Source organism: Myotis nattereri, assembly GCF_964212035.1.
Source record: "Myotis nattereri genome assembly, chromosome: 3".
In the NCBI taxonomy this organism is placed as follows: domain Eukaryota; kingdom Metazoa; phylum Chordata; class Mammalia; order Chiroptera; family Vespertilionidae; genus Myotis; species Myotis nattereri.
The window spans coordinates 31,296,783-31,322,068 of NC_138077.1; the positions used below are offsets into that span (position 1 = coordinate 31,296,783).

At 38.1% G+C, this 25,286-nt stretch overlaps 1 protein-coding gene across 1 annotated transcript in view; it reads left to right on the top strand.

The window, feature by feature from the left end:
* The window catches only part of PRKCI (protein kinase C iota), a 77,985-nt gene extending 55,670 nt beyond the window's left edge, over positions 1-22,315 (top strand). The window contains exons 9-18 of the mRNA XM_081085927.1: positions 2,431-2,607; positions 3,038-3,135; positions 3,884-3,970; positions 6,459-6,594; positions 10,860-10,947; positions 12,014-12,139; positions 13,375-13,454; positions 15,768-15,857; positions 16,181-16,296; positions 20,457-22,315. Coding sequence (XP_080942053.1) covers positions 2,431-2,607; positions 3,038-3,135; positions 3,884-3,970; positions 6,459-6,594; positions 10,860-10,947; positions 12,014-12,139; positions 13,375-13,454; positions 15,768-15,857; positions 16,181-16,296; positions 20,457-20,544 — 1,086 coding nt within the window. The 3' untranslated portion in view covers positions 20,545-22,315. The remainder of the gene's footprint in view (positions 1-2,430; positions 2,608-3,037; positions 3,136-3,883; positions 3,971-6,458; positions 6,595-10,859; positions 10,948-12,013; positions 12,140-13,374; positions 13,455-15,767; positions 15,858-16,180; positions 16,297-20,456) is intronic.
* Positions 22,316-25,286: the final 2,971 nt, after the last annotated feature.

Below are 25,286 nucleotides of genomic sequence, written 5' to 3' on the forward strand. Positions count from 1 at the left end.
GCATGTCTTCCCTCCCATCTGAGATCATCTTTCTTCAAGAATTCAGTGTTTCCTTTAGAGAGAGCTGACTAGTGATGGGTAGATATCCTTAGTTAATGTTCATCTGAAAAGGTTTTTATTTCATTTCTTTTTTTAAAAAATATATTTTGATTTTTTTACAGAGAGGAAGGGAGAGGGACAGAGAGTCAGAAATATCGATGAGAGAGAAACATCGATCAGCTGCCTCCTGCACACTCCCCACTGGGGATGTGCCCGCAACCCAGGTACATGCCCTTGACCGGAATCGAACCTGAGACCCTTCAGTCCGCAGGCCGACGTTCTATCCACTGAGCCAAACCAGTTGGGGCTTCACTTTTTTTTTGAAGGCATTTTTGCAGAATATAAAGTCGTAGATTAGCAGGAGTTGGGGTTAGGCCAGGAGTGGGCAAACTTTTTGACTCGAGGGCCACAATGGGTTCTTAAACTGGACCTGGAGGGCCGGAACAAAAGCATGGATGGAGTGTTTGTGTGAACTAATATAAATTCAAAGTAAACATCATTACATAAAAGGGTACGGTCTTTTTTTTTTTTAGTTTTTTTTTTTTTTTTTAAATATATTTTATTGATTTTTTACAGAGAGGAAGGGAGAGAGATAGAGAGTCAGAAACATCGATGAGAGAGAAACATCGATCAGCCGCCTCCCGCACATCTCCCACCGGGGATGTGCCCGCAACCAAGGCACATGCCCCTGACCGGAATCGAACCTGGGACCCTTCAGTCCGCAGGCCGATGCTCCATCCACTGAGCCAAACCAGTTTCGGCATTTTTTTTTTTTTAGTTTTATTCATTTCAAAAGGGCCGGATCCAGCCCGCGGGCCGTAGTTTGCCCACGGCTGGGTTAGGCCCTTTGAAGGTAATGTTCTTGTGTTCTGGCTTCTGTAGCTTCACTCAGTCCTCCCAGTTAGTGCTTATGTCCATTTGACTCTCTTTTATAGTTTACTATCAGCCATATGAAGTCTGTACATTGCTTTCCTTCTAACTATTCTCTGCTTTCTTAATCTGACCTAATCTGGTTTTTCTTTACTCCTCTTTACTTACTCATTTTACCAATTCAGATTATTCTAAATTTTGATGTGTGATCCTTCTTTTTAATCTTTTTAAAAAGTTTTCATTACATACACACACACACGCAGTGCTTACTTGTTTATCTTTCTTAAACTTTACTATTTGCTCTTCTTGATTCTCTTCACTTCAGAAAATTCATACTCAATTCTCATGGGTACATCTGTTGATTGTATGCTGAGAATTTTGCAGCTATCTAATAAAAGATCATCTTCAGTCTTCTCTATAGATGACCAGAAGTACGTTTCTAGTTATGAATGAATTATAAGGCTCTTATTGTCATGCCAAGGGAGCCTTGGTGTTGTGTAGAAAAGAAGGTTTTCTAGTAGCTGAACTGCCTCATGCTTGTTTTCTGCTTATAGTTCCCAGTGTTTCTGAATGTGTCCTTTCATTAGCTCAGATGTCATATATCAGACTTCCAGCAGACTTGTTCATCTTGCTGTCCCATTGTAACTTCTAACTACAAAATGAAAACCCAAGCTCATTATCTTATTTCATGCTCACACTTACGTTTCTGTCAGTGTACCTCCACTCTCCCAGTCACCAAGGTTAGTGTCATTTTTATTCCTGCATCTCCATTATATCCCAAAGTTTTACCAGAGCCTTTTTAAAAAATTGATTTCAGAGAGGAAGAGAGAGATAGAAATATCACTGATGAGAGAGAATCATTGATTGGATGCCTCCCGCACCCCCTCCCACCCCCCACTGGGGATCCAGCCCATAACCTGGGTATGTGCCCTTGACTGGAATCGAACCCAGGACCCCCCCAGTCCACAGGCCAACACTCTATTCACTGAGCCAACCCAGCTAGGGCTTACCAGATCCTTTTAAAGACATCCTTTAGCATTTCTCAGGTTTCAACTCCCTCTCCGTTGTTGTCACCACCCCTCTGACCTCAACTCGTGAATTTGCCCCACTTCTTGAGTAGTTAGATTGCATCGTTTGGAATGATGTTAGAAAAGAATTGTTAAGAACTTAAATAAGAAAATATTTTAAAAATAGTCATAGGTATAACTAGGTGTTAGAAATATCATAGTTATGCAAAATGCTTCCAGTTATAACTCTTTTTTAGTTGTTAATCCTCATGCAAGGATATTTTTTCTATTGATTTTTTTTTTAGAGAGAGTGGAAGTGGGGTGGTGGGGAGTGAGAAACATCAATTGGTTGCCTCACACATGTGCCCTCACTGGTGCCCGGGGATCAAGCCTGCAACCAAGGTACCTGCCCTTAACTGGAATTGAACCCATGACTCTTCAGTCCTCAGGCCGATGCTGTAACCACTAAGCCCCTGCTAGGACCAGTTATAACTGATATAAATGTTCTCAACAGGCAATGAACACCAGGGAAAGTGGCAAAGCATCATCCAGTCTAGGTCTTCAGGATTTTGATTTGCTCCGGGTAATAGGAAGAGGAAGTTATGCCAAAGTACTGTTGGTGCGATTAAAAAAAACAGATCGCATCTATGCAATGAAAGTTGTGAAAAAAGAGCTTGTCAATGATGATGAGGTAAGCACAATGTTTTATTACTTCTAAACTGTTAAATTGACTTAACTGTACCATTTCAGAGAAAACCTCAATGTTTATGACTTATTTCAGTCTATTTTTCTAAATAATGCCTCAAATGGGTTATATAAAATATTTTTAAAGAAATCTGATGGTTATTAGGTTTTTAAAAAATAAAAATCAAACCATATTATGATCAAGGGAAAGTACTTGATTGAGCTTTGAAAAAGTTTTCTAAACCATTTCATAATATTGAAATATTTACTGGTAGTATTTTTTTTCTCTTTGCATATAAATTGTTGCATGATCATTCATTCTTTGATATTTAGCATAGTTAGTTAATAATTGCATTTGTGATCATTGAATTGCCAAGAACAAATACAGTTTGATGATATTTCAGTTTGGTAAATATTTCTTTCATATTTTAAAATAGGATATTGACTGGGTACAGACAGAGAAGCATGTTTTTGAGCAGGCATCCAATCATCCTTTTCTTGTTGGGCTGCATTCTTGCTTTCAGACAGAAAGCAGGTAAGGTTGGAAGATAATGGAGTGATTACGGGCTTTACATACTTTGCATATTACACAATAAGAACTCTTCATACTACAAATCCTGAAGCGGAAGTCATGGAGACAGACACAACAGTATGATGCTTATGATTTCCTGACACCCAAACGCTAATCAGTGATATCTGTTTAGATTAGCATGAAGAAATTATCTGCTTAAAAAAATATAGCCTGGTCAGGGCCGGTGGTCAGTGGTGTGTGTGTGAGGAATGTAGAGGGAGACAATGGGGGAAAAAAAGGGAACATCTGTAATACTTTCAACCATAAAGATGAATTTATATATATGGTCAAAATATGGCAGTAGAGATCCATACTTTTAAATATCCCTAAGGTTTTAGCTTTAGATTTAAAGTTTCCCAGAGTTTAACTAGGGGGAGAAATCCTAACTTCTTTACCTTAAGGGACAGTTGAAGTGACTTACCACCTTAACGTTAGAATTGGGATAGGAGTGGGAGGGTCTGGATTGCAATTGGTACTACAGAAGTAGCAGGTTACAGAACTACTATCATGCTGGTTTACTTTCTTGTATCTACTGTGATTAACAGCTTTCTACTACAACCACCCTTTGTTTCCACCAAATTCCTGGGACTTTTGTACAGGGTAAATCACAGAATGCTCTTTATGTTGTGACTGGTCTCTACAGTGTTTAAAATGCACAGTTACATTTCCTTCTTTTGGACCTTGGTTTCATGTGTTCTCTCCTATGTTTTAGATTGTTCTTTGTCATAGAGTATGTAAATGGAGGAGATCTAATGTTTCATATGCAGAGACAAAGAAAACTTCCTGAAGAACATGCCAGGTAAATTTCTTGATTATTGTTTGTGTTGGGATTTTGGGGAGCAGCTATGGGACTTTTATGTGCCAGTGGTTGAAAACAGTAGATAAATTAATTGATTTTGATACTAGTTAATTCTTTGTAAGTAATGGGAGCTAACCTAAAAGTTATTTTGCATTATAATATTTTACAATATATACCATTATATAGTATGTAATAATATAATTATAAGCTTTTGAAAAGTATAAACAGTATTAGAGGGGAAACCTTTAGTCAACTAAACCTAATTGCTTTAAAATATTTTAGCATCAGCCTCTGAAATAATTGAATTTACAAATACTTATTAATCTTACCAGGTTTGCAGTGATCTCTGACAGTTTTTCATTAGATGATTATTATTCATACTAGAGGTCCAGTGCATGGATTCGTGCACTGGTTGGGGGGTCCCTCAGCCTGGCCTGTGCCCTCTTGCAATCCAGGACCCCTCGGAGGATGTTGGAGGCCTGGTGCACAGATTCGGCCCGATCCCCACAGGCCAGGCTGAGGAATCCCACAGGTGCATGAATTTGTGCACCGGGGCCTCTAGTATGCATATGAGATCTTTGGTTAGTCTCTTCCCGCCCTCCCCCCTACCTCCTTCCCTCTGAGATTCATCAGTCTGTTCCATGTTTTCATGCCTGTGCATTGAGTGTCTGCCTCCTGGTGGTCAGGGTGCGTCATAGCTACTGGTTGAACAGTCGAAAGCTCGGACACTTAGCATATTAGCCTTTTATATATATAGATATACTTGAGAGTAATAAAACAGTTCCTCTCTTAAGCTATTATACATGCCTGACTATTCTTATAATTATAATTTTTGAATTGGTCTGATGTTGGCTTTTTTCCTGTGATTCCATACATGTTGATGAATAAGAGCAAAGAGCATTAAATGTTATCTATTTAATGCCCTTTCTTTAATATTATTATACAAGATTATAAATTGTTTCTATATTAGAAGAGTTAGGTGGGGAAGGATCATGGCCTTGGATAAGAAGTTTAGTTCAGTGCCATGGTTTGATTTTTACTTATAATTAGCAGTAATTCTCACTCTCTTGTGTTTCATAAGAATAATTTAAAAAAAATGAAGCCTGTAAGTTTGTACACGTTGGTAACAAAAGTTAGAGATTTTTTAAAAAAAATAATGTATTTGGTGAAAATCTTGCTAGTTCATTAATTTTTATTTCTTGTCAAAAAGAGATATCCTTCAATTTTATAAGAAGCTATAAGTTATATCAACTAACCTCAGGGCCAAACTGCTCTTTCTTTTATTTACTGTATGTTTATTGTTTATTTAGGCTTTATCAAATGGTGGCCCTTCAGTAAAAAAGCCATGGATGATATTTTATTTTGTGAATACATACCCAGTGTTTGTTTCTGATTTGTTCAGTGGGACATGGGGAAAGTAGTCCAGTTTATTGTATTAAAGTTCCAATTTTTTTTTTTTTACTGTGTTTGCTTTTCTAGAACCAAAGTACAGACTAAAGGCTCAAGTTCCCCATTCATAGAATTAAGTAGCTAGAAGGTATATATTTTGTATCTCCAAACAAGATAGTGATGCTCTTCATCTAAGCAGCCATAAACCAGCTTGGTATTTCATTTTCATTAGTCAGGTCAAAAGTTCTGGTTATCAGTAATGAGTTGGTGACAGTTTTAAAACTTCTTTCTTTAATATTAAATATTATGGTTGCAGAATAATTTCTTTCAATTCCTTTTCTAGGCATTTTAAAAAATATATATTTTATTGATATTTTACAGAGAGGAAGGGAGAGGGATAGAGAGTTAGAATCATCGATGAGAGAGAAACACCGATCAGCTGCCTCCTGCACACCCCCTACTGGGGATGTGCCTGCAACCAAGGTACATGGCCTTGACTGGAATCAAACCTGGGACCCTTCAGTCCGCAGGCCGATGCTCTATCTACTGAGCCAAACCGGTCAGGGCTCTAGGCATTTTGGTATGGATTTTATGGTTTCAGTGATAGGCTTTTAGTGTTCTTTCTATTCTACACGAATCAGTGGGTCTTAGCATTTTGTGAGGTCACTGGTCCTTTAGAGAAGTGATGACAACTCTGTAGAAGATGTGCATACGTGTGCACAGGTACTTACACTTTACCCCAGTTGTGGGAGCATGGACTGCCTGAGGTCCATTTAGATTAACAACCCCTGTTTGAGACTTTCAAATTGATAACTTAATGAGGTTGATTTATACTGGATCTTTTATAATTACGTTTTGGGTTCAGATGTTTTAAAGTGGTACTTTAATTTGTGTTTGGTATTGTTCCTAAAAACACAGGGGAAAAAAATCTTTTAACATGATTTTGATGTTTTAATTTGCAGACAGGAGTATGACTTAAATACCTTCCTCTAGAAATTTACAATATGTAATACCCTTTGTAATACTTAAAGCAATAAAAAAAAAAAGAAATTTACAGTTTTAAAACTTGAATCAAATGAGTTTTTTCATTTTATTTTAGATTTTACTCTGCAGAAATCAGTCTAGCATTAAATTACCTTCATGAACGAGGGATAATTTATAGAGATTTGAAGTTGGACAATGTATTGCTGGACTCAGAAGGACACATTAAACTCACTGACTACGGCATGTGTAAGGTGAGGGAAAATTCTAGTTATTCGAAAGCTCTCAGATGCTGCTAAGATTGTTTTGGTAAAATAACTTCATACTTAAAGATGGAGAAATGATTACTACTTTGTTTAGGATCCTTTTTGGAATTGTAGCACAAAAACAAGTATACAGGGTGGGGCAAAAGTCGGTTTACAGTTGTGAATATGTAAAACAGTTTATGCTTTTATTTATTATTTTCCATATGAACAACTGTAAACTTACTTTTGCCCTACCCTGTACTTTTTTTCTAACCATTTACAGAATTCCATATTTTCTGTGTTATATGTCCTATAATGAGTTAAATTCTACATATGCTCTGTAACCTTTTTTTGAAAGTTGTGATATTATTAAAATTTTGAAGGTAAAAATTATCTACAGTCTCTCAGTGTTAACACAGCTACTTGCATATCACCTTCCAGTTTTTGCCATTTAATTGTAATTCTCAATAATGCATTTAAAATTTTCCTAGGAAATTTATCTTTTTTTATATTTAAATTTTAAATATCTGACATAAAGTGCAGTTCATTTTCAGGACATGTCCTTCATTTCTTGGTGTTTTATTCTTTTTGTAACACTGTTTTGCTTAAAGGGTCAGTCTTTTTCCACAAAATGTGAAATGAATCCCCAGGAAATAGAATATTCTTATTTTATGACTTAGAGTCAGTATTTAAACTTTCCTAAAATCAGACCTCTTGCAAATATTGGATGAATTTCTTTTCCTTGTAACAATTCCTTGGGAAATCTAAAACACTAAAAAAATTTTATGTGGTTTCTACAGAAATACTTCCTTTAGGTTTAATTAATTTAATCAATCTCTTCACTTTCTCACTAGATGCTTTTATATAAAGAGTGCTTAGAATAGTGATGACTAGAGGCATATAAAAACTTGAATTAATATCTTCAGGCTTATGTTTGAAATATTTTGTGAACATTGATTTTTATGGACTGAAAAACTTTGACTATTTTATGATTTATTTACTAGAGGCCCAGTGCACGAAATCATGCACTTGGCGGGGAGGCGGGGTCCCCCCTTAGCCCGGCCTGCACCCTCTCGCGGTCTGGGAGCCTTCAGGGGATGGCCAACTGACAGCTTAGGCCTGCTGTCAGTCGGACATCCTTATCGCTGCTGCGGAGGTGGGAGAGGCTCCCACCACTGCCACTGCGCTTGCCAGCAATGAGCCCCACTTCTGGTTGAGCTGCACTCCCCCTTTGGGAATGCACTGACCACCAGGGGGCAGCTCCTGCATAGCAACTGGTCGTTCTGCCATTTGGTTGATTTGCATATTAGTCTTTTATTATATAGTATTTATCAGCAGGGGAATTTTAATAGTAACATCTCTGTTACGCTATAGATAATTTAGCTGATGGGCCTACGTTTAGATAATTCAGTCAACAAGTGCATGATTTAGCATAGCTCTGTTACAGGTTAACAGACTGCATCCCTTGCCTCTGACTTTTGCCCTGAAAGTGAATGTCATTTATTATTAAATGATATGTCAAGTCATTGCTAATAGTACCAAACAACTTAAGTCACAGTCATATTTCTTCATGTACAGAATAGCTTATATATCCCTATGAGGAATCACAAAATAATCTTTTAGAGTCACAACATATTACTAAATATTTCTTCCAGATGTTTATAGAAGTGTTATAGCTTATAGAGTAAAATTTAAAGAAAAATACACACACTTTGTCTAAAATATCTTAGGGACACATTAAGAACCTCATAACAGTGGTTGCCTCTAGGGAGCTGGAGCAAGATGTGTCGGACAGGAATGTGAAGAAGGCTTGATTTTTCAATGTATAGCTCCCTCCCCCCTCATTTTTTTTTCTTTTGGAATTTTTACCATATAATTTAACATTGGGAAATGGTTACATTCTAGGTACATACATTCAGTTGAATTTTTTTGTAGTCATTAACATTAAGAAGTCTGTAATTACATAGGGAATTACATGCTTCTAAAGTAAAAGAAGCAGATGCTTAATTGTATATTTAACTATCTTGTTGATTTCATTTAAGAAAACCTTATTGCTTGTTTTTTAAATATATTTTTATTGATCTCAGAGAAGAAGGGAGAGAGAGATAGAAACATTGGTGATGAGAGAGAATCATTGATCAGCTGCCTCCTACATGCCCCTACTGGGGATCGAGCCCACAGCCAGGGCATGTGCCGTCACTGGGAATCGAACCGTGACCTCCTTTATGACTTAGTATTTGATCAGTATCTCACGTGTACTTAAAAAGGATATATAATCTCCATTTTGCAAGCAAGGAGTCTCACACATACTCTCTCTCTCCCTCCTTCGTTTCTCCACACAGAAACATTGGTAGACATATTCTCTATATACATAATTTATATATTTTTTCAGCTCTAGCTTTTGTTTTTTTTTATTTTTTTTTATTTTTTTTTTTAAATATATTTTATTGATTTTTTACAGAGAGGAAGGGAGAGCGATAGAGAGTTAGAAACATCGATGAGAGAGAAACATCGATCAGCTGCCTCCTGCACATCTCCTACTGGGGATGTGCCCGCAACCCAGGTACATGCCCTTGACCGGAATCGAACCTGGGACCTTTCAGTCCGCAGGCTGACGCTCTATCCACTGAGCCAAACCGGTTTCGGCAGCTCTAGCTTTTGTCCAAATCTTTCTGTGCTTACTAATTTTTTGTCCATGTAATCTATCATCCTATATAATAAAAACCTAATATGCAAAGTGTCCAGTCATCTGGTCGTTTGTTCAACCAATCAAAGTGTAATATGCTAATGATATGCTAAGGCCGCTCAACTGCTCCCTATGATGTGCACTGACCACCAGGGGGCAGACAGTTAACCGGTCAACCAGTCCCTATGACATGCACTGACCACCTGAGGGAACAGACACTCAGACCGGTAGTTTAGCTTGCTGCTGGGGTCCAGCCGATCAGGACTGAGCAAGCTGTGCCAGACACGCCCTGGAGCCCTCCCGCGGTCCCTCCCGGCTGGCCAACCTCCCTGGCCCCGATCGTGCACTGGTGGGGTCCCTTAGCCTGTCCTGTGCCCTCTTGCAATCTGGGACCCCTCAGGGGATGTTGGAGAGCCGGTTTCAGCCCGACAGCGGAATGACTGGTCGCTGTGATGTGCACTGACCACCAGGGAGCAGACGCTCAATGCAGGAGCTGTCCCCTGGTGGTCAGTGCGCTCCCACGGGGACAGCGCCACTCAGCCAGAAGCCGGACTCACAGACTGCGAGAGGGCGCAGGCCGGGCTGAGGGCCACCCCCTCACACACACACACACACACACACACACACACACACACACACTAGTACACAAATTTTGTGCACCAGGCCTCTAGTTGTGCTTAGGGATTGTATTACCAGTTTGGGATGCTTCAAAACAAGGTGGCTTCAAAAACAAGCACTTGTTTCTCATGGTTCTGGAGGCTGGGAAGTCCAAGGTCAAGGTGCCAGCACTCTTCATCATTTACAGATGGTTGTCTTCTTAATGCATCCTCCATGGGATGGGGAGCAGGGCTAGCTGTCTTTTCCTTTTTACAAGGACACTAATCCCATCCTGGGGGCTCTAAACTCATGACCTAATTACCTTCCAAAGGCTCTGCTTCCCCTATCACATTAGGGCTTCAGTATATGAATTTGGAGGCACACAAACATTCAGTTCCGTAGCAGGGATTGTGAAATGCTAATACTTTTGTCTGTTTCTATTCTTTGTATTTTGAGGCTGTATTGTTAGGCACATACAGAGTTTGTTATAATTTCTTGGTGATTGCTCCATTTGTTATTGTGTAGTTTCTCTTTTTATACAGATTACTGGGTCTTGTCTTAATTTTCTTCATCCTGCAGCTATTAAAGTACAAAATCGAAAAAACTTATGCCCTAGGAACAACCAGAGAGAAACATCATTATGCCAGCTGTGGTTATATTAGGAAGCAAGGTTAAAGTGCTTCTTTTCTTCATAAAATATAATTCCTTTTACTCTAATATAACTTAACTTTTTCTATTAAATTTAACTTGAATATAAATTATTTTAAATGCAATTTTTATCATAATTGAACTGATTTTTTTATCAACATCTAATGAGGACAGATTTTCTTTGAGCTATTTCAATCCATGATTTTAATGTGAAAGGCAACTGTGCTAGTGATATTTTATTTAAGCTTAACAGTTGCTGAGCTTCTATAGGTGAAATGAAAGAGGTGAATTTAAAACAACATTTTGGGTCTTATTGTTTCTCTTTTTTTCTTTTTTATAAAAGGAAGGATTACGGCCAGGAGATACAACAAGCACTTTCTGTGGTACTCCAAATTACATTGCTCCTGAAATTTTAAGAGGAGAAGATTATGGTAATAAATTAATAGATGGTATTTTTAGCTATGTGCTAAAAGGGTGGTTAGATGTGGTACAAATTGCATTATAGTATACTATAGTATTTTAAAGTTGATCTTATAGTATAAGCTGTCCTGATCCCCTTAAAATCTACATTAAAGCCCAAACTGTGAAATTGGAGACAGTGGAACTTTGACAGTATTTGGGGGTACACATTTGAATGATATTTTATCAGTGACAAGCACTAAAGGGTACTAGGCACTATGCTAAGCAGTTTATATATATTACCTAAGTTAATGCTCTCTATCATATGACATAAACACTGTTAATTCCCATTTCACAGACGAGGAAACTAATGTATAGAAAGTTTAAGTAACCTCCTCAAGGTCATACAACTGGGAAGTGGCAGAGTAGGGATTTAAACATCATCCATATGACTCCAGATTGTTCAGATTTCTTGGGATATCTTTAAGACGTGCTTTATCTTAAGAAAGCATGGCTGCCTTGGTTCTGGACCTCTTGTTTCAGCAGATGTAAAGGAGGATGGGTACTTCTTTTTTTTTTTTTTTTTTTATTAGTTAAGGTATTACAAATGTGTCCTCATCCCTCCCATTAACCCTCAAACTCCCCCCGGTCCCCCCCCCCCCCCCCCCCGCACACTCATGCTGGAGGATGGGTACTTCTGACCACTGCTCATAATCTGATTCCAAGGTTCTTCAAGAATCTTTAATCAGCTAGCAGAAGATCAAGTTTTAGACCCAGGAAAGTTATTCTCAAATGCAATTTAATTATGTCAACAGAACAAAATATTAGGTACAGGCTATGAGTCTGAAATTACACATTTATTTAAGAAAAGAAGCTGAATGTGTTATTTTTTTATAGTTTATTTTTAAAGTTATCTCTCAGGTACCTCCCCTTGTTGATAAGTGAAATATGCTTGCAATTCTCTATGCCTACCATGATGGTTATAATGCATCTAGAGTTTACTTTCTCACGTTTATTTTTTATTATGTAATAAAATGAATCTCAAATTAATGACGTTTTAGAATGCAGATTGGATAATTTAAAATTTCTCTGTTGAAGGTTTCAGTGTTGACTGGTGGGCTCTTGGAGTACTAATGTTTGAGATGATGGCAGGAAGGTCTCCATTTGATATTGTTGGGAGCTCTGATAACCCTGACCAAAACACAGAGGACTATCTCTTCCAAGGTAAGAAAGAGGAAAATAGCCCTGGCCAGTGTGGCTTAGTTAGTTAGGAGTCGTCCTGTGTATCAGAGTGTTGCCAGTTTGGTTCCGGACAGGGCACATTACCTGGGTTGATGGCTCGATCCCAGTAGGGACTGTGTAGGAGGCAGCTGATGGTTGTTTTGATCTCGCATCGATGTTTCTCTCTCTCTCCCTTTCCCTTCCTTTTTCTCTAAAAATAAATTTAAAAAAAAAAGGAAGGAGAAAATAATCTCGAGAATGTCTTCCTTCATGTGTGAAGCTTTGACTTCTTTTAGACATCTTTTCTACCTCTGTAGTGTCCATTTCCATTTGCCAGTTACCGTCTCATACTCAGAAACAGTTTGCTTCAGATTGTATATTGCAAACAGAGATGGGGGGAAGAAATCCTGTGGCCAGAGAGGACAGTCTTTTCACATGAACCCGAGGCCAAGTACATAAGTTCAAGAACAATATGGGAAAAAGTAGAGTACCAAGAAGAGAAGAGGTATCAAAAGGTGAAGATAAAAGCCCCACAATTGGGAATGCAAAGAGTTGAACAGAACAGAAAGAAGCAGATGAGTACAGATCCCCAACACACAGTCCAAAGAAGTGGGAAGACTGCCATAAAGTTCTACATTTAATAATTAAGGATCACAATAGGAATAAATATTTCATATAATAGCAAATCCAAATGGCGATGGAATATGTGGAAAGATGTCCAGCCTCACTAGTGGTTGGGTATGCACATTAAAACATTAATGAACTACTCTTTCATACCCCATACATTTGGCAAAAAATTTAAAGTGTTGTTAATACCAGTGCTGGTGAGCATGTGGAGCAGCTGGAATTCTTCATAGACTGCTGGCGGGAGTGAAATCGACACATCTTCGAAGAATAATTTAGCAATGTCCAGTCAAATCCAAAATAGTAATATGTGCCACACATTTTCCAGATATTAACTCATTTACACCTCATAACAAACCTTTGAAGCAGGTATTATTTTTACCAGTTTTACAGATGAGGAAACTAAGGCACAATAAGGTAGTCAAAGATAAAACAGGCATGTAAATGATTAAAAACGGAGAGGAATGGGGGTGGGAAAGTACACAGAGACGTTTAAGCAGTCTGTGTAATGTCTTATTTTTTTCTGCTAAAATGCCTTGAATATCTCATAATAAAAATGTAAAGATTAAAGCCATGTAAAAGTTAAATATAATGCCATTATTTTATCTTTCTAGTTATTTTGGAAAAACAAATTCGAATACCACGTTCTCTGTCTGTAAAAGCTGCAAGTGTCCTGAAGAGTTTTCTCAACAAGGTATAAATCCTGTATAAAAAATCTTTAGTGGTTTATCTCTATATAAATGAGACTGGTAAGTAGAGGATGAAGCAATGTAAAATTCCAAAATATCAGAGGATGTAATTTTTTCAGTTACATCTGGAATTTGTCTCTTCACCAAAGAGTAATTTGACAACATTAGATACTGAGATGAACTGTCCTTTCCATTTGCCAAAATAATTTACTACCAGCTGTATATTACATATGTTATTTTCAATGTAAATGATACATACTGTGTACTCAATTAAGGAAAAATTACATCTTTGGGGATGGTCTTAATGATACTTTCTGCTCTTATTTTCAATTTTCTTTGGATTCATATTCATAGAATCTCTTTACTTATTGAGCACTTGGGGCAGTCGTGTTCTCTACAAATTCCCATGTCCAACACCCTATGATTAGATAACATTCAGAAGAAATGAATCTTCTTCGCTCTTAACAAATCTGAATGCATTCAGTTGTTTGTTGTAGATGGTAGGCTATAGTTTTAGGATCTATCTAAAGTTATGATTTTGAACTGTTATTACTGATAACATTTATAACACCAACTGTATAGGTTTTTCCCCACACCAACAACCAATTCTCCAGCTCTCCAGATACCAACTATGTGTCCTATATTTCACTTCATTTCTGACACTAACTACCTGGAGTTAGCATCAGACTCCACAGGTGTAAGGACTCAATTCCGCAAGACTGCCCTCACTTCAGAGGCCAGTCACAAGTATTGGGTACCACTTCTATCTGACTTGGCTATAAAATTGGGGGTCCCCCCCTTCCCCCCCCACACACACACTTTAGTTTCAATAATTTGCTAGAATGGCTCACAGAAAATCAGGAAAACATTTACTTACTATCACTGGTGTATTATAAAGATTACAAAGGAACAACCAGATGAAGAGGTGAGGTCCAGAAGGGTCCTGAGCACAGGAGCTTCTGTTCCTGTGGAGTTGGGGTGTGCCACCCTCCTGGCACATAGACATGTTCACCACCCAGAAGCTCTGTGACCCCCATGATGTAGAGATTTTTATGGAGGTGCCTTCACATAAGCATGATTGATTATATCGTTGGCCATTGGTGATTGAGCTCAATTTGTAGTCCTTCTGGAAATTGGGCTGAAAGTCCCAACCCTTTAATTGCATGGTTGGTTCCTCTGGCAATCAGACCCCATCCTGAAGCTATCTAGAGGCCCACCAAGAGTCACCCTATTAGGGTAAATTCAGGAATTATTGAAAGGGACTTGTTATGAATAACAAAAGATACTCTTGTCACTCAGGAAGTTAAAAGGGTTTTAGAAACTTTGGGTCCAACCAGGGACAAAGACCAAATACATACTTCTGATTGTGTTACAATGATCTTGGCAATCAAATCAAATTATAGGTTAATGTGCATTTACCTTCTAAGATAAATGGATAAGATAATGATGACTTTTAATAAAATAAGAAATTGAAGCTTATTTTAAACTAGAGGCCCGGTGCATGAAATTTGTGCATGGGTAGGGTTTCTAGGCAATCAGGGCCAATCAGGGCCTTCCCCTGGCTGCCGGCTGCTGGTCGGGGCCCTCCTTCATTTTGCGCCACCCCCTGGTGGTCAGTGCATGTCATGCGGTCAGTCGAACTCCCGAGGGGACAGTTTGCATATTAACCTTTTATTATGTAGAGTGAGTGCTTTATATGAGGAAAGTTTTAAACTAGAAACGTAAACGTTAACACAGTGAAAAGTGAAGGTCAGAGGTGTTAATATGCAAAATAAAATGCCTTTTTTGGTGGGACTGGGGGCTGGGAACATGTTTTCATTTCACAGTAATGAATAAGCTAAGTTATAGGCCCCTTCTCACTCCAGTGATTCAGATGAAGGTTGTATCATTATTGTACACAAATTATAGGTTGTTGCTGTAATTGGGCATAGAGCTTCTAAATTGAGCTAAGAACAAACTTGTGAAGTTTGGGGGTTTGCAAAATTTGACTTGTCACTGTAACCCATGGCAAAGACATAGCTGAATGCTGCTTAAATTATTCTGCTGCTCTATTTTTCCTCCCATTTCTCTTTAGCATGGGTGGTTGCAGCTTCACTTTAATTACATGACAGCTGGAGAAAGCCGTGAGGAAATCTTACTTGTCACAAGTTTCAGATACTCATTTGAACCTAGTGTTGTACCTTCTAGAAAGGAAAGGTAGACCATTCTGATTTCAGAGATAAAGGTATCATATAGTAGACACAAAACACAGGTCACAAAGATCATGTTTTCTAAAGCCTGATATTCACCCATTTTTGAAACATTTCTTTCCACCATAGGACCCAAAGGAACGATTGGGTTGTCATCCTCAAACAGGATTTGCTGATATTCAGGGGCACCCGTTCTTCCGCAATGTTGACTGGGATATGGTATGTAAATTGTGATTGTTTTCTGTGTTGGGTTTCATCATTATCTTGGGCCAAATTTTATTACCTTGAAAGAATGTTGAAAAACGAGTGTATCATAGCCTAAATTACTTAAAACCTCTCTCTAACGTGGAACAGATTGTAATATTGAGACCTGCACCACTGCTCAGATTTGTAAATTACTTCCCTCCCTGTGAATGGTGTTGTGGCACCTTACCTAGGGACTCACTTTAATAAGACTGGGAAACCTCTGGGCAGAGGAGGAATGTAGAGGGGGATTTTTCCAAGAATGCAGGCTTGAACTGTCATCCAATCTGTCTTTCTAGATGGAGCAAAAGCAGGTGGTACCTCCCTTTAAACCAAATATTTCTGGGGAATTTGGTTTGGACAACTTTGATTCTCAGTTTACTAATGAACCTGTCCAGCTCACTCCAGATGATGAGTAAGTAATTCCATAGACTGAAATAGCGTCGGAGTTCTTTGACGGTCCCACTTTGAGTGGCTATATAATGTTTCATGATCAGATTACACTATAATTTATCTAACCACTGAGTTACTGGGTATTGAATCTATTATATCACTATAAATTATGACAATAATGGGCATTTTCTACTTTGATTTACATGCATTCTCTCTAATTCTCACAACCTTGTAAACCTAGTTATTATCATCTTCGTTTTACAGATGAGGAAACTGAGGCTCAGAGAGGTTAAGCATAAGTTACACCGATGTGAGGGGGCAGAGCCAGGATTCAGACCCAAATATGAGTGGCTACGGCCTGTGCTGTTTCCACTGTGCTGCACTGTTTTTCATTTCGATGATGACTATCTTCGAGTTCCTGTGTATGACCTTAGATAGGTTCCTAGAAAGGGAATTAGATCAAGGGGTATGGATTTTAAAGCTCTTGATGTGTATTGCCAAATTGCTTTTTAAAAATATTATATCAAATTATCACATCCAGCCAACAGTGATCTCATATATTTTTTAAAATATATTTTATTGATTTTTTACAGAGAGGAAGGGAGAGGGATAGAGAGTTAGAAACATCGATGAGAGAGAAACATCGATCAGCTGCCTCCTGCACACTCCCTACTGGATATGTGCCTGCAGCCAAGGTACATGCCCTTGACTGGAATCGAACCTGGGACCCTTGAGTCCGCAGGCTGACTCTCTACCCATTGAGCCAAACCGGTTAGGGCTCATATATATTTTTTTTTGTGTTCGTGTTACATATTGTAAAAATATCTTTGGAATAATTTGGGGATGTTTTGATCCTTTACCTGTCATTACAGATTCATTCTCTCATCTCAAGGAGGCTCTTACAGCTCGGCAGACATTTATGTCTTGTTAATTCTTATCACATTCCTCATTGCAGCTGTTCCAAACTGTCTGTACATTTTAGCCCTGCCTCTATCACTCTGAATGGTTTAACTCTGCCTTAACTTGACTGCACGGATCAAGACCTCCCTGTTGTGAGCTTGCTCCCTTTTCAGCTGTCATTAGGGTGCTTGCATCTCAGAATTGCTGTCTAACTCTTCTCAACCTGTTTCTTCTTCCCCATTCTTGGAAAGCTATCTGTCTTTTGCAAGAAGTGCTCTCATATTTTCCTAGACCTGTTCCCTTATTTTCCTCCAGGATCTTATTTACTCAGTTGCCTCCATTACTCCACCTTCTTTAATTTCTTTCTTTCAGCTTCTTTCCCTCTGCCTCTAAACATGCTCAGATATCCTAATTTTTTTCTCGTGAATCTTAGCACTTTTTTGAACCACCACATTCTTTCCTTATTTTCTTTTCATCTGCAAGCTTTTTCAAAGATAGTTAATAGATGCTCATGGTAAAGGAAAAATAAGCAGTATCTCTATCGAATGCCTTCATAATAGTCAACATTGGTTGCACTTTCTTACTGCCAACACTTTAAAAACACAATTTAACCTGCTCCTTCAGCTTTTGAAGGTTGAATTGACTTCTTACTTTCTAAATTTTAAGCCATGTTTTGATCAGTTCCAGTGTACCCTGATGTCTATAAAGCATTTGGCACTCATGGCCTTCCTTTGGTTGGCACTACCCATCCTGGTTCTACTTCACCTCTGTGACCACTTGTCACCTTTCTTCCCTTGTCCCCTCCTTGAGACTAGGGTGCTTCATGGTTCTGTTCACGCCAGCCTTCTCTTTGCTGTATGCAGTTTGTATCTTGGAGATGTCAGCCAGCCCCGTAGCATGGATACCAGCTATTAAAAAGGACTCCCAGCTAATTTGGCCAACAATTATTGAGCAGAGGCACTATGCTAAGTACTAGACATTCAAAACTGATCTAAACTTAGGCCAATTTTGCAAAAAAACTTACTGTCTATTAAAAGAAAGAGATATATATGTACCAAAGTCATTATTTCAGACAGCATCGTGTTTTAGAAAGAGCACTGGGTTTAATCAAAAGATAGGAATTTGAATTCAGACGCCACCTCTTACCATCTGGGTAACCTGGGTGTGAATTGCACAACTTCTCTGAGCCTGTTTCTTCCTGTATTGCCTACTGCACAAGGTTGCTGTGAAGAATAAATGAATGATGGTTTCTAAACCTAGCCACCGCCCTGGTATCTATCCTGAGCTGCATTTCCATTCGCTTTTTCAACACCTCCCTAGCTTGTCAGACAAGCACCTCAAACATATGAAGTCTGAAATCAAAGTAATGACTCTTTATGGTCTCTTTTTCTGTTCTCAGTGATTCCTTGTTTTTATTTGCCTTTTTTGCTCATTGCAGCACTGTGCATTCCTGCGCTCGGATTCAGAGTATCAGGATCATTGATTCCTCCTTTCCATTAAAAACCTATATGATACCTTCATCTGCCACGTCCATGTCTGTTTTTCCTTTACTTCATCATTTGCATCACATCTTTCTTTTTCATTTGCATTACCATAAACCCAATTCAAATCTCTTTCAAATCATACCTAGAATATTATGCCACCTTCCTAAATGGACTCCTTTACTTTACATCCCACTCTGTACACCTCATGAAGTGCCACTCCAGAAACCTTTAACAGCTCCCGCATTGCCTAGCAAATGACATCTATCCTCTTGGCTAGCATTTAAGGCCTCCCACCATCTGCTCCAGCCTAACTTTCTAGCCATAGCTCTTGCTATACTTTAACACAAACGCTGTGATCTGATTAGTCTCTTACTCACCATTCCCTGAGAGTGTGCTGCTAACCTTTACTCGTGCCATTTCCTCTATGTTCTTCCTTAATTTTTATCTGTTGAAATCTTCCCCATTTTTCAGAGCTTTCTCAAATGCAACCCAGTCTTGGATGGATCAAGGTGAAACTCCATAGTGTAAACATCACTAGATTCTCTGAGCTAGCCATTACTTCCCTCCCAGAATCATCTGCCACATTAATACCCTTCTTCTATTCCCGTGATCCAACTCTAATAAAATTACTTTCATTTCCCCAGACCTAGCATAATCTTTCATAATTTCATCCAGTAAGTGTTTGCTAAATGAATGCTTCTTTTTTTTTTTTTTAATTTCTCTAACTAGAAGTCACCCTTTTGTTTTGTTTTGCTTTTTTGATTTTTAAAAAAATTTTAAATTACAGTTTATGTTCAGTATCATTTGTATCAGTTTCAGGTGTACAGCAAAGGCTAGACAACCAGCACCATACGTAGTTACCACAATATTATTGACTATATTTCCCTGCTGTACTCCACACCCGCATGACTGTTCTATAACTGCCAATCTGTACTTCTCAAAAAATGTGAACGCTTCACAAATTTGCATGTCACCCTTACACAGAGGCCATGCTCATCTTCCCTGGACCCTCCTGATTTTAGTATATGTGCTGCTGAAGCAAGTACTACACTTTTCTTTAGAAATGTGTTTATCACAGGACTTAGCTTGTCCTATATGAAACTTAGCAGGTACTGCTTTCTCTTGTAGCTTTCTGTTCTATAAGGTACCTTCCCTCCTTGAAGGACAGAAACTGTATCCTGTGTAACTTTGTGCTTTGCAGTAAGATGTGTACATTGAAGTATTAAAATATTCGCTAGTACTACTCACTCCTCATATATTAACTAGAAGCCCAGTGTAACTGAATGTCAACCTCCCCCTCCCCCGTGACCCATTGCCTGTCCGTGGCGTTCTCCCTTAAGTCCAGGTCTCTCCGTGTACGTGTTCCTATTGCCTTTCCCTTCTGGTTAAGGTCTTCTGGGCCTTCTCTTCACCATATATTCCGTCTGGCTATTGAGGTGACTACTAAATTGAATGCCTAATTCAGACTTGGATGTTTACCTGTAACTATGAATGTTGTTCAGGTCAAAAGTTAAGATGAACTAGAATTGTGATAACTTGTGCCTTTTAAAATCTCAGCCTTCAGTTTGGATTACCTTTTGATTCTAAAGTTGCTTGCGAGTCTTTTAGCCTGTTTTGGTTTTTTTCAGGACTCTTGATTCTTCTAGAAAAAATTTTGGGATTAATCTAAAAACTTGTAAAACTTCTTTCCATAATTAACATAAATTAGCCTTATTTTTTGTTTCTTAATCTTATTTTACCATTTAAATATGTTGAAGAAATATTGATTATGGAAATTAATTTACTTTTGTTCCAACAGTGATATTGTGAAGAAGATTGATCAGTCTGAGTTTGAAGGCTTTGAGTACATCAATCCTCTTTTGATGTCTGCGGAAGAATGCGTCTGATCCTCGTTTCTCAACTGTGCATTTTGCTCGTGTTGCCATTTAATGCATGGAAAACTCATAACCAGCCTGGATATGATGAACCATTTGATATTTGCCAACTACAAAAAAGCGCTCAATATCTTGTATTTGTTGACTGTAAGAGTCAATTATTACATATAAATTTAACTATGGAAAAAAAAAGAGACTAGTTTCCAGACAATCGTGTCAAAATTCATTTATACTGGTAGTCTAGCAGCCTACTGATGAGTAACAAAGTTGTCTTTTTCCTTTGAAGAAACTACTTACCACTGCTTTTAAAAAGAGTGTCTGTTGCATTAAGGCACATGGTGGTATTACATCATAAGCCTCTCTGTGATTTTTGCCATACTTCTTTTTAAGTATTTAATTTTGGAATAAAAAGATTAATTCAAAATATATTACCTGTTAGTGTATGAATTCTTTGTGTTTAAAAATTCAGCTGTAAATTTTATCATTGCCTTGGATAATTACTGATTTTTAAGGTAGCAATTGTTAAGTTGACTGGTAATAAAAGGTATTACTTGCTAAAAATTGGGGAATACAGATTCTTCTTGAGGAAAAAGTTAGGCACATTTTATTAAGAATCAGATTCCAAATCATTAGCTGTTTTTGAGTTCTTTTGTATATGAGGGGTTAGTTTCTGAGCTAGTCCCTTTAGCCAGAACTTTAGCTGGAATGTTAACAAATGTAGTTCAAAGGATCCACGATGTAGCTGAATGGAAAAGTTCTCAGTATATAGAAAGGAAAAATAGAAACTTAAAGGATATATAAAAAAAGTGCAATGGTAATATTTATTTCTTATTGGAGAGTAAATCTCACAGTTGCTTTTGTGATTTGATTAAATAAGGAGGCACTTATTACAAAACTTGTAAAAGCATTCTATTTATTCAATGGAGATGGAATGCATACTATTTGCCCTTATAATTTAGTATACAAGAAAAGAATTTACCTTCCAAACAGTGTGTGTTAAACATACTTACTTCCTACCCCAAAACATATTATCCATACTTTGGACCCTGTTTATGGAGTCTGCAGTGAAATCCATGAAAAATAATAAACATGAATAAGTGTGCAGGACCCACACATACACTCACATCTCAGTCCCAACCACTTAAGCGAGTTTTTGTTAAGTAGGTAACACACGTAATACAGAATACAATACATTTCAGAGGCAGAGTTCTTCAGATTATGTTTTATTAATATTAGTGTTTAGGAATGTGTTATGTAAAGGGATGCCAGGGATAGCATCCTTCTGTTATTTTAATTTTTTTTTTTTTTTTTTTAATGAAAAGGGACCTAAAGGTAATCACCATCATCTAAATTACTTATAATTCCCCAATCTTAGTAAAATTTAATTTTGGGGAAAGCTGTTGAGTCTTCAGCTTAGAATTACTTAAAATTTGTAGGCATTTAATATCTTATTTTTTGGATGTTACATTTCATTAGAAATATAATTTTCCCAAAATTTCTGACCATGTACTCTTTTTATTTTATGATTTTTTAAAATTATTATTCTACAGAGTTTCTCTCTCTCATACACAAACATCAGGGTGAGAGAGAAACACTTATTGGTTGCTCCCCTTTACGTGCCCCGACCGGGGATCAAATGCACCACCTGGGTATGTGCCCTGCCAGGAATTGAACCCACCACCTTTTGGTGCACAGGACGATGCTCCAACCAACTGAGCCACACCGGCCAGGGCCTGCCTGGCCATGTAGTCTTTTCTTTAAATAATTATGTCTGAAAGCAATGAAAACCTCAAAGGAAAAATGTTTATATCCACGTTTCTCTTAATACCTGAAACTTGTTTTTTAAAAAAAGCAGTATTCACTTCAATCATAAACTTACAGAAAATTCGGACATATTATGATATATGTTTATGATCTTGCTTTTAAGTGGTGCTGTTTCCCCTCGGGCATTAGTTCTAACATTTTAGAATGTGGAATAAGTTTGTTTAAAAACACATTACTGGGCCTACCTTAGAATTCTGTTGGGTCTTTGGAACCATATTTTGAGGAAACTTTTGAGTCATTCTTTTATTTTTGTCCTGTGGTTAAATATTAGAAAGAGTACTCATGATAAAACATTTTGAGTAGAGGTAGGCAGTGAGTACTGTTTTACCTACTATTTTAAATATATTTTGAATGAATGACTTCCTCAAGTTAGATATCATCTCAAAAAAAATCCCATCAGTTTTCTATTGTTGCAAACGGTAAACATTTTTCTGTGATGAGGTTTTAGCCATTATTCAGGGTGGTCTTTAGTTTTTAATCCTTTTTTAAAATCTAAGATTTACTGTGTATATTTTATACAGAATTGCATTACAAATATGTTTCTAATTGTGTTATGTATTTTGTAGTCTTTAAGTGCCATGTTAATCTTTTTTATATTATATAAAGTTCTCTGAAAATACTCACCAGGGGAAAAAGGCATTTGACAGTCAGAATGGTTGGAATTTTGGTGTTCTAAGAAAAAATTTATTTTGTATAAGCATGTGGTCAGATCATTTTATGTGTACGCAGCCTGAATTGGCTATCAGGTATTTTGCTTTATACATTTACTTTTAAAATTTTGTTTTGCTTTTGCCATGTAGAATACTGAATACTGCCTTGGTCATCATAATGTAGTCTGTATTTGTGTACCTTTTTTTTTTTTTACTTTAAAATTTTAAATAAAATGTTTAATACCCATAAGATTGGGACGTTTTTAATTATGTAACATATCAGAACCTTGTTTAAGATATATCACAATTTGTTCTAAAAGGAAAATGAGAATTTTAGGGTTTGGGATTTTGCTGTACTTCCAAAAGCATTCTGGTAGTGCTGGTGCCATATTGTAGTCATTCACTCATAAAATAGTCAGTGTATTTTTAAACTTGCCGTCTATCTATCTCTTTTATTAGAAAACAAATTAGTAAAAACAGATTCAGCTGAACACAGAACATTTTAAGTAGTTTTAAAACTGAAGGGAATTTGAACAGAACAGATGAATCCCAAATTATGTTCTACAGTGATCTATTGTAAAGTTCTAGAACTCCTTTCTCAGTTGTAGCTTAGTGTCCTTATGTAAATAAGTGTGAGCCTGGTGTCCCCCGTTTGCCACTCTTGTTTCTTTCCCTTCACAAAAATAAAATCTTAAGTGCCTTTATTTTTTTTCTCTAAATTAACTTGTCAGAAGCTCTAGGGCCTGTGTAATAAAACCACCAAAGACTGACTTCATGAGTCTGTTATTTTATCTTTTAAAAATTTTTTTTTATTGTTGAGAGTATTACAGATGTACTCCCTGTTGGCCCCCCATTGCTCCTCTCTACCTGGATCCCAGTGCACCCCCAGGTGTTATTTTATCTTAAGGTCAACTCTTTCTCAAAATGGAGTTAAAAGCAGTGTTATCAAAGCACTATCCAGACTATCCCCTGTACCAAATCATAAATATATTTTCCTTTGAGTTAGTAAAAGTCCAAAGAAGAGTTTGAAGCTTTAGGGAAGTTTTTCATTAGGCATTTAGTCACTGGGGGAGTCAACCAGTCTCTCCCTGGAAGGTAAAGCCAGTCTCCTGTCTTTAAAATTCAACAGGCTGCTTTCTGGACGACACCCAACAGTGAGCCATTTGCTGTATTTGATGGCCTCCCTTTGTAGAAATACCCTTCTCTGCTCTAGGACGTTAGTTAAAACCCAGATGCTGGTAGTCTGAGCAGTTAGTACCCAGAGTCTATTGTTCCTGAATATACTTGGAATTTACTATGCATGGTGTTAAGTAAGGCTAATAAAAAGACAGAACCTCTACCCATGACATTCGAGATGGATAATATACTGAGGAAGATGTTCGTCTTCACAACAAATAGTCCAGTGATAAAAACCAAATAAATGCAGTAAAATATGGATTATGTGGTCATGATAGTTTATCAGCTTCACCAATAAAATTAGTTTTACTTGACATGTAATTGATCAATGCTAGACATTTTTCAGGTTTATGGTACATTCCACAAAGCTTTCAGAATTCAAATATGTAATAAGAATAAAATCTTAAATGCCTGTATGTATTATATATACACTAAGGGCCCAGTGCATGAATTCGTGCACCTTGAATGGAACTCTGGGCCGCAAGGCTGTGGTGGGTACAGGGGCAGGTCTTGGCCCATCCTCTGCATCCCCACCCGGCCCCGCCTGCCACGGCCCCCTTGTCCTCTGTCTGCCGGCGGCAGCCCCACTTCCACTGCCGCTGCTCCCATGTGCTGACGGCACCGACCCCGCTGGCACCTGCTGACAACATGGAGTGATTGGGGCCAATGCCAGCAGCGGGTGTGAGCTTCAGCCAGCCGGACTGCAATATTGTATCAAATACAGACGGTAAACAAAGGCCAGAAACCTGTTTTCAGCAGCGGAGGCCTCAGAGCTAAAGCTGGCCCAGAATAAAAAAAGAAAAAAAAAGAAAAAACGGAGCGGTTGGGAGCTTCAGTCCCAGCCTGAAAACAGCCCTCAGCCCCTCACCCAGACTGGCCAGGCACCCCAGTGGGGACCCCCACCCTGAAGGGTGTGTGACCAGCTGCAAACAGCCCTCAGCCCCTCAGCCAGACTGGCCAGGCACCCCAGTGGGGACCCCCACCCTGATCCAGGACACCCTTCAGGGCAAACCAGCCAGCCCCACCCATGCACCAGGCCTCTATTCTATATAGTAAAAGGGTAATATGCCTCCCGGCACCGGGATCAGCGTGACAGGGGGCAGC